At 43.1% G+C, this 10,740-nt stretch overlaps 1 protein-coding gene across 1 annotated transcript; it reads right to left on the reverse strand.

Moving 5' to 3' along the window:
* Positions 1 to 3,177: 3,177 nt before the first annotated feature.
* On the reverse strand, positions 3,178 to 4,107 carry LOC308041027 (olfactory receptor 4S2-like; the record flags this gene model as incomplete). Its single annotated transcript, XM_080345477.1, has 1 exon — positions 3,178 to 4,107. One exon carries the CDS (start codon positions 4,105 to 4,107, stop codon positions 3,178 to 3,180), a length of 930 nt encoding a protein of 309 aa, XP_080201603.1.
* Between the last annotated feature and the right edge of the window lie 6,633 nt (positions 4,108 to 10,740).

Raw genomic sequence — 10,740 nt, forward strand, 5'->3', positions numbered from 1 at the left:
AGCATTTCTCTCTGCCTTTCACATAAACATACACAACCACACACTTGTGCTTTAATATGCCATGGGTGGTATGAAGAATGTAAGCAAAGGAGAGCAAAAAATGGTTCCTACTGTACCCAGTTACTCAATGTTGACACAACATTGAAGTCTGAACTCTGCAACACTTGTTGTTTGAAAACATTCTAAACTACTCACTCCAAACCTGTTTGAAGTTATTCATCTAACGGGTTTGGACATTGTTCCACTCTCCTTCCTCCTGCTTGTCATTCCCATATCCTTGCTCTTGATTAAGTTTCTTGTTGTATAGAGATTTGCTTCGGGATTTTTTTTTTCCTAACAGGTTACAGGCACGTTTTATGGTGATGGTATTGATGTCCTGTTTTCTGTCTATCATTTAAATAGAAAGATCCAACGAGGCAACATCTCCAAGGCTTTCTGAACTGATCTCTGTGCTTCCCACATCTTCCTCCTCTCTAAAGTCGCCCCATCCCACACAACCTATAAATACTCATGTAATATACTGGGTATTAAAAGCAGGCAAAAGATAATTTTCCGCTCGTGGAGTTAGACCTATAAGAACTGTGTCATTACCAAACTCCAAACAGCCACTGAGGGCCTTATTAAACAGTTTTGGTGGCTGGATCCCAGCACATCAATTTGCTCAATCACCTTCTGTGCATGGAGTCCCAAAGGCTGATGAAGAGAGGATGAGCCACCACACAATTCTAAACACTCTGAAGCCATTTGTATGAAAGAAACCCAAGTCTTTAGTAATAAAAACATAAATGTAGGGTTGTGCTACCAATCCCTGCAGTGAGACAAGTGTTGGGCACCAGGAAATGCTGCTTGAGATCAGAGAAGCTGAAGATCTAGGACGGTAACACTGGTGGGAAACTGCTGTCACTCAGGGGTACACTGGATCAGTGATGAGATATAAAGATAAATTAATGTAAATGTTCATTCCCCAAGACAAAGGAAGGTCTGAGCAGACCAAAACGTCAGTGGTGATAATGCCACTGACATCTGTGGCTCAAGTTCAAATCAGCTTGAACTGATTATTCTGCCCATGATGTTAATTGGAAAGAGATCCCCCTATCTTTATCTCAACCTACATGCTTTTTAATCTCATATTCTCCCCCATATCCTCCTGCAGACTGAGAGAGGGGCTGGGTGGGAACCCAGAGCCCACCAAGCTAAACCCACCACATGGCAGGAGCTCCGGAGATGAGAAACCAGTCTCCAAAAGCGCGCAATCTAGAAAAAGAATAAGTGCAATCACTGAATTTTAGGGCCATTTCTGCTACATCTTCAGGAGGTGAGGAAGAACCTGGAAATCTAGAAAGGAAATCTTGGTGCCTACACACCTGTATTTACCTTCTAACAGCTGGGAAAACAAACCTTCCTCTTCTGTCAGTCATTGCTGCCTCTTTCTCTTCTTATTCTGTTCATAAATATGGAGAAATTATACAAATTCTTTGTCTAAGCGGTGCTGGTTTACTTCCAATTTTACTACCATCGTAAAGCAACAAGGACTCACAGCTCTACTTTACTTCCATGCGTCATCAATTATCTTGAGGCAAACGAGTGAGCTGTCAACTATTTTAAGGACATCCTGTTCCTCTGCTTCTCTTCCCAGAATATTAGTGCCAAGAGAAGTTTGTAGAAGGTTCGTGCCTTGACTACAGTCAATTTGCGGTAGAAGAGTGTTGCTCAGAATCACAAGATTCTATGGGCATTTCTACATTTCCATACTGGAAATGGCTGAGGAAAGTGTCAACTTTGGACCTGGGCATTAGTTTGCATGTCTTACATTTGTTGTCGGTGTACAGCTTAGATTATGAATGTTTGGGGAACCAAGGGCAGGAGGAAGAAGTAAGAAAACTGAAGTAGATAGCACATTCACCAGAAAGTACCAAATACCTAAAAATGGGAACATTCAGATTCAGCATTGTAGGATAACTTTTAGCTATTGGCTTGGTGAGCTTTTGAATCACGGTACTGACATTGAGCTGTAATCACGGTAATTATTATTACTGAAAATTCCCCTCCTGTTATCTGCATCACCAAACAACCGAACTGGCACCTAGGAGCAGATTTTTAATAGCTAACTCATGGATTCAGAATATGACATTGTGATGTTCGTAGCAAGGCATTTATCACAAGTGGAAATGATGTGATTGCTTCCAGCAGCAGGCAACAACCTATTTTACAAACACCTTGGGCCACCATTTCCCAGCAGAACAGGCCACAGAGCAGCTGTGGTTTGTTGGACTGAATGGGAGGCTCTGCCTGGAAAACTTCTTAAATGTTTACATAATGATGTTCGTTTATTCATTTGGGGGTATTTCAGTACAATCTGCCATCTCTCCCTGTCACGCAGAGACCTAATACAACCACCTACTTCTCTCGTGGTCCTATTTTACCATGAAATGAGTCCCATCTGCCTAAAGGCTGATGACTTTCCTTGCCCAGCTGTTTTCCTTGCCCAGCTGTGGACACCTCATGTTAGCACATCAAAATATTTGAGATAAAAGCTGCCAATGCTGTGCTATACCGAAACGTTAGTGCACTCTTGGAAGCTTGGTACCACCATCCAGAAATGTAAGGAGATGCTACTGTCCAAGGCTTTTAGGACCTACCCTGTTTCCCCCAAAATCAGACAGTGTCTTGTATTAATTTTTGCTCAAAAATATGCCTTTTATTTCACATGTATAGCTGCCTGGACGCTATTTAAATTGCCTTTTTAAAATTAACTGTAACTAGGGCTTATTTTCAGGGTAGGCCTTATATTTTGAGCATCCCGAAAAATCATGCTAGGGCTTATTTTCAGGGTAGGTCTTATTTTTGGGAAAACAGGGTAGTAGGAAAGAACAACCTCTCAAAATACTTGGTTGTTTCTCATAATGGCAGGAGAAGCTCAAATACCCACTGTGAGGTGCCTGAAGGTAAATGCCACCATGCGACCCCAACTCTGGGGTTTGGTAGTTGACAATAACCACACAACTGACAGTTTCCAAAGAAGGGTTACATAAAACCTTGAATTTAGTGTCAGCCCTATTGAGAGCAGCTGTGCTAAAACCAGAGCAACATTACTGGAAGGTCTCTCCTGAACACTTGTCTTTCATTCCCCATGGTTTCTTAAGCTCACATCGTCTTACAAACGTGCACTGTGTTGTTTCATTTCTCACTCCTCTTCACTTTTCTGCTCCACAACCTTTTCATGGCATTTTTCACCTCTTGGTTTCGGAGGGTGTAGATCAAGGGATTGAGCATAGGAGTGATGATGGTGTAAAACACAGAGACCATCTTGTCTGCTGAGAAGGTGGTGGGAGGGCGCATATAGATGAAAATGCACGGCCCGAGGAACAGAACTACAACAGTGATGTGGGAAGTGCACGTATAGAGCGCTTTGAGACGCCCTTCGGAAGAGCGTGTCCTCAAGGAGACCAAGATAACAGCGTAGGACACAACAAGAACAACGAAACAGCTCAGGGAAATCATGCCACTGTTGGCAACCACAGTGACACCAATGACATAGGTGTCAGTGCAGGCCAGCCTCAGTAGGGGGTGAACATCACATAAATAGTGGTCAATCTCATTGGGCCCACAAAATGGTAGCCGAGTGACCAGCAAGGTCTGCACCAGGGAGTGTACAAAGCCTCCCACCCAAGAAGCCGCCACCAGCCAGCCACAGACACGCTTGTTCACAATAGCTGTGTAATGAAGCGGTTTGCATATGGCAATGCAACGATCATAGGCCGTCGCTGTGAGAAGGAAGATCTCAGTGCACCCGAAGAAATGGACTGCGAGCAGTTGAGCTATGCAGCCCACAAAAGAGATGGTCTTCTTCTCAACAAGGAGGTCATGAATGAGTTTGGGAGCTGTGACAGTAGAGTAACTGATGTCTACAAAAGACAAGTAGCTCAGGAAGAAGTACATGGGAGAGTTCAGCTGTTGACTTGTCTTTATGGTAACGATGATAAGCAGGTTTCCAAAAACGATACTGGCATAGAAGACTAAGAATAACGAGAAGCACAGTTTTGCTACTGTCTTATCTTGTGTCAGTCCCTGGAGGATGAACTCCGTCACATTGTTTTTGTTTTCCATAGACACCTTGAAGACAGGACCTGAAGCACAGAAAAGAGACACCAGCCATGGCATTAGACATGGGACATTATCAGCACACATACATACTGTTATAAATATTAAGCATGTTCCCTTTACTGTCTTTTTGAGACAGTTTCCATTTAAAGTCAATAAAGGAAAAACAGGTGGTATTAAAACCAGAATGTGTTATTGATATATATAACAACAAGCTCAGATTATTTATTTGAGGAGGGTGGTAGAAATAATACCCTCACAAATCCTAGTTCTCACCTTTGCCTCTTTTAAAAAAGAAGACTAATTACCAGGTCCCCTCAAGACCCACTTTTACTCTACAATGTGGAAATGAAAGTTGGCCAAAGGAGTCAGCGTGGCTGTAATTCAAGTTTCAACACATTGATCATGGCTTGAGGAAGATCTCTGCACAAGCAGTGACTGTATTTTCCGTTCCAGTCCTCTAAAGGATTGCAACAGAACTCTCATTATCTCTCTGACCAGGATAGACCTGAGTAAGTCCAGCCACAGAACTGGCCAGTGTTTTCTTGGACCACCTTTCCCACAGTATGTGAATGAGTAAATCTGGAGCTAATTTGCACTAATGGTGCATTAGCAGGGGTTCGTACACCTTACCCAAGTGCTGGACTTAGTGTGGAACACCTCATAAATACACCGGTACTGACACTGGGGTAACAAATACACCACTGGTGACCCTTCTTTACTCACCAACACCCATGAATTCACCTTCGCAGCACTCCCGTGCAGTACACGAGTATCACCAGGGTTCAATTTACACATGAAAACAGAGGTGCCAAATGTGCTATGACCTTGTCTGCGACACCAACAAGCCCTTTGGGGTCTGAATTTTACCTGACAACCACAGGACAGCCCGTTCTTCCTCCCGAGCTCTCTGCCTGGCTACTCCCCAACCAGGGCAGCAGGGGAAAAGAGGCTCTTGGGTGTCTCCATCCTTATGTCCACACATCTCCACGAGCAAAGGGAAAGCACTGTTGGGAAGACCAATGTGTTTGTAATAGAGTTTATTCTAATTCATAAAATGGACCTCACAAAAGTCACCCACCTGAAATGCCTGTTTCATCAAAATCTCTTGGCCACACGTTGCTTCTGAGATGCTGTAAAGCAGCTCATATCTCCCCCAATCCTGAAACCTACGGTGGCTGCAAAGATCAGCCTGACTCTCTATCTGCATTCCTCATTCTGCATTAAAAAACAACTGCCCAGAGCATCCACAAGAACAATTATCTCTCACAAGATGGGGAAATCATCGCAGAAATATTTAAAGTAAATCACGCGGCAGAACCACAAGACTATCAGGAGTAATGAGATCCCAGGGGCGTACGAAGTTTTGTCAGAAATTATCAGTGGGCAAGGAGCTAGAAGTTGTGCTTTGGGTAGATATTAGATAATATTAGAAATAGATAGGGTTGGTATTTTCACGAACTGGAAAATGTTTCCTGGAATGCTGATTTATTTTATAAGTAAAAACATTCTTTGAATTGTTCAGAGTGGAAATGAAACCACCCACAGAGGAAAAAAAAATCCTTTGTGTATATACATTTAGAAACATAAATTTGCAGCTTCACGGTCTCAGTAATGGGTTCTGGGGACGTTATCCATCACGGTGAAAACAGCAAGCAATTTCATATATGATTTGCTTTAGTATTTAGCTTGCTCTATATCTCAGCAATGTTCCTTTGAGAGAAAGGGAGAAATAAAGGATCTCTTCAGATTTCCTGTCATAGAACTTTGGTATGAATTTTACTTTATACTGATTTGCGATACTCTGTGAGATATTATCAAGGGTTAACTTCATTAAAATAGGCACCTCTTAGAAACAAGTTATCAGCTATATAGGATTCAACCTATTACCAACAATTTCCCAGTCAACTGCTGCTAAAAACCACCATTGCAGGTCCTGCCCCGTGGAACACAAGCAGTTGTCCCTGTTTGTGCCGGTGATCTGAGCAGATCTGGAGTGTCTCAGTCAATCCAAATTATCTGGAGTCTATTTAGAATTACAGCAAAATCAGACTCTCTCATACAGGCAAAAAAAACCTGATCGAGCATCCACAGGAAACAGTGAAATGGAGAAAAACCAGAATTGCTCTCAAAGCCACAAAGTGAAGCCTAGAGAGGAAGTTGGGAAAGCTCGGGACTTCTCCTGTAATTGCAGCTGCACTAACAGTAGGTAAAAGATATTCAAGAAATGGGGTAAAATTTACATAAATGGATAATTCCTTTTCTGATATACTTCCAAGAAAAAAAAAAATCAATAAGAACAATGTGATATTGATTTCTACCTAGTCTTATAGAGTTATGTTTCTTTCCATTCGTTTTCTTTTCACTTAGCACTGACATAGTTTTCTAAAGAAAACAAAAAGGACGGGAATGGGTACGTATTTGTGGCTGTGCAGAAGCCAGTGGAAAAGAAATGGCTGCGCTCCATCCAGACCAGAGCAGAACTGGAAGCAAAACCCACAAGTCTTGGTGTCATATTTAGTCAATCAGCACTTCAGAAAGGAGTGACCAAGAAATAAACGATCAAGGAAAAGTATATTCCTGAATATGGGCAGATAGGGAGCTCCTAAACTAAAACAAGGTGCTTATTTCTGAAAGGATTTTAAAGATACAGCCCATTCACAACAGACAGTTTTACTTTGTGTCCCTCTTGGCGAGGCTCTTGTCAACACCATCAAATTGCATTTTACAATATGTTCACCTGCCTCATTCCATCTTGTTGACTTACATCATGTAGAAACCTACATCTGAGCCGCTTATATGCACTTTTTTTTCTGCCTTTGAGGGGCAATTCATGACCAGCATAAGGTGGCTGCTTAAAAATGTGACGAATTACTTGCTGTTTCTTTCTGTTTCTTTCTATTGACTCTAAGAGGATGACTAGAGTGACCAATTCAGTAGAGGATTCCCACAAATTATGTCTTATCTTTTAAAGTAACAAAACAAACACACACACAACGAATCCAGAGAACCTGGATGTGTCCACAACCCAGAGAGAAATGGAGAAGAAAACTGTTTAAATAGCTCTTGTTAAGGCTCTTTGAGGAAATCGCCCACCTGAAGGGCTCTTGGTGCTGGAGGAGGGATGTGTGGGGCCTTAGCAAAGGGGAGGCATGAAAGGAAGGGGCAAAGGAGGAGAAATTAATTCTGTCCTTGCTGAAAAACTTAAGCAAACATATTTTAAAGAAATAACCAACAGATGATGATATTATGAAAGCATTTTAGGATTTGGCCAGTAGAAATAACAGCCAGTGGATTAGCTGAATATTAAACTGGACAAGCACGTGATGTGGGCTCATCCGGTTAAACCTTTTCGGAGTCCTTTGTTAATCCATCTTTAATGGTTTTCCAAAGCATAGGGGTCCTTTAGATCCATCACTTGGGCTTTAGAGAGTTGGGAGTAATAAAACACCACTTCACATCTTTGTGTATTACAAAAAGAAAACACATGAAACATGAATCTTCATTAAAAAAAGATTGTTAGTGGTAAGGAGAGAGGTGCCATGCTCAGTGTCACCTCTCCTGACAATCTTTTAAAGGGCAGGTTGGGCACAATTATCTCAGTAGTGGTGATGCTTTAGTTTTCACAGAGGCAGAAGATGGCTGGGGTTACCTCTTGATGATGCTTCAAGTCCTATTTTGCATGAAGTTTCATCACTGGCAGCCCAGTGAATAAAGCCTCTTGCAAGAACTTGCATGTTTTAGCAAAGGTCAGCAAATTACAATGTAAAAAAATTCCTCTTTTACAAACGGGGAAACTGGGGGAGGAAGTCAGATAATTTATGCCAATAGAAGTCAGCTGAGATGAGTCATTGTCACTCTAGGCTTTCCTGTGGAAAGAAATGGACCTGCTACATGGACCTGTTAGAGTGAGTCCAGAGGAGACCATGGAAGCGATCCAAGTGATCCAAGGGCTGGAACACGTCTCCTGTGCAGAAAGGCTGAGACACCTCAGCCTGAAGAAGAGAAGGTTCCTCAAGAACTTCTTATGACCTTTCAATATATAAAGGTGGCTTATAAGAAAGACAGGAAAAGGCTTTTCAACAGTCTGTAGAGATTGGACAAGGGGCAACAGTTATAAACTGAGAATAGATTTAGATTGGACACAAGGAATAAATGTTTAATGATGAGGGTAGTGAGATGCTGGAACAGGCTGCCCAGAGAAGCTGTGGATGCCCCATCATTGGAAGTGTTCATGGTCAGGTTGGATGGGGCTTTGAGCAACCTGGTCTAGTGGAAGATGTCCCTGATTATGGAAAGGGGTGCCAGACCAGGCGATCTTAGGATGGTTTGGTTTGGAAGGGACCTTCAATGATTCTATGCAGTCTTGCTGTCAAGAAAAGCCTCATCCTTCTTAACATTAAACTTATGCAGCCAAAGGTGAATCTATGAAACAAAACACAATAAAGCAAATGGATATGTCAATTTGTGCATCAGTTCAACTCAGACTCATCACTGCTCTGAAGCCTACTCTGTGTTTTTAGCTTGTGACTTGTGGGTGCCAATAAATAGCTTTGCTTTGTTTTGTTGACATTTCTTGAAATTTAGAATGGCCCAATAACAAACAAGGTAACGTAGCCATCTCCTGACACAGAACGCCAGCGATCCGTGCAGTAAAGATGGAAATCCCAAATTAATGAGGAGGGTAAATACTGCTCTGGATGAAAATAGTCCTCTAACTTAAATATCATCTTATGCTGTAGCCTGGAACACTGGCCAGGTTAATAAAGGTTAACAGTAATCACTATAGGAAACAGAGTGTTGGGCAAGAAAGTACAAACAGTCTTAAAATCTTTAGGAAAGGAAGAGGAACAACAAATGACAGAAGAAGCTGCAGATGAACCATCAGGTATCCAGCCTGCTAAGCTATTTGGGCCAGATCTGCCAGTTTCTGTACCCGCTGACACACATGGCAGCAACTTGGCTGGTGTCCTACTCATCTCCTTTTGTTTCCCTAGCCAAACGGACTAGCAGAAGTGACTTAACATACAAGCCCAAATCAAGAGTTGGTGGTGTCTCCTGTTGAAAAATACCTCCCCGTAAAGATGTGCTTACTGCCAGGCAAGGAGAAAGGCAGTTTCTCCATTTTCACTCCACTTCGCTTGGCACGTGGATCTGGACACCACGGTGGTGGCTGCTCATGCACATGGAAGGTCTGCTCATGGTGGGAAGATGAGTGAGGTGTTGTGGGTGGCAAGGGACTGTCTTGGTGGAGACACATGGTGGGAATTTGATGGTGGGCAGGATGGGGCTGAGACACCGTTTTGGGGGAAGCTGCGAAACTGGAGATGGAAGGCATGAGGCTGGAAGCTCTCTTGAGGGATTTTGTGGAATCAGAAGGGCCTGAGGTGCAGTGAAGGTCTGTGCTGAAAGATAGTACGAAGCCGCAGGTAACACTGTGGGGTGTGAAGTTGCGTTGAAAGAACTCATGTCACTTAAAACAGGCTTTGTATGTTGAAGGCAGCATGAGTGGATGTTGTGCAACTGTGACTGCTGAGCGGTGATGGACTTTGGGTAGAGCCTCCTCTGGGAAAGGTTGTGTGAAGCAGTAGGGACAACGTAGGGTGGTAACCTGTGTTGGGAGAGGCTGTGGGTCAGAAGAGGACACTCTGTGGCCATGGGTATGCCAAGGTCAGTTTGACAAGGACAATAGGCCCTCGGGGAATGAGAAGTTGTGCTGAGGGAGGTTGTGAAATCATCAGCAGGCACTATGGAAGAGGACAGATGATTTCTCAATCTACGTGACTGTGAACAGCAGTAGGGGCTCCGCTTCAGGGACTGTGAAACTAGAACATCGCAGGGACACGAGCAGAAGGCAAAGCACTGGTGCAAGAGGCAAGGTATCATTTTGTACAGACAGTTCTTGCTTTCTTCATATTGCTGCAAAAGGGAGAACTAATTTAATAAAACAACATTTCCAGAGCCACAGCAGCGACAGGTGCTGTGCAAAGAGGGAAGGGGGAAGTGGTTCAAGTCTAAGTGACCACACACAACAAACTAGAGATTTCGCCAAGAGAGCGATTGGCTGTCGGACGTCATGTTGAAAGGACTGCGGCTTTTTAAGCAGCGCCTAGCTGGCCCAGAACTGCAGTACGGCACGAGGAGTTTATCTGGACTGTATGTCACGGAATTCAGTGGCAGTTTTACCCAGCGGATCCACACCAGGCAGCTGCTGCAGATCAGTCTCTGAGATCCCAAGGAACCCACAGAAAGGTGAGAAAATCCTGGATGGTATATTTGCCATTGCACTCTGTCTAATGCTTTTTGTCATGGTTTTGGAGAAACGGTGAGGGGAAGCGAGGAGGGAAAAAAAGGAGGTAAAGAGATCAAACATTTTCTTCTGCTGCTGATTAGAAACCAGCTATAGGTCTTGATCATTTCAAGATAAGGAGAGCTTCATTCTGAGGACCCTTTTCCACGAACAAGTGCTATTTAGTTGCTCTAAATCCACTTCTGTAATATTAAGATGCCATTATTCAGAAACTAAACATTAGCAGTTTTGGTCTAAGATGATCACTAAAGATCAGCCAAGAAAATACAACAGCATAATGTTCTGTCCGTAGTCTAAAACGTCCTTGTGGTGTCAAGGTCACTTAGATT

The sequence above is a fragment of the Nesoenas mayeri genome, assembly GCF_963082525.1.
Source record: "Nesoenas mayeri genome assembly, chromosome: 5".
Classification (NCBI taxonomy): Eukaryota; Metazoa; Chordata; class Aves; order Columbiformes; family Columbidae; genus Nesoenas; species Nesoenas mayeri.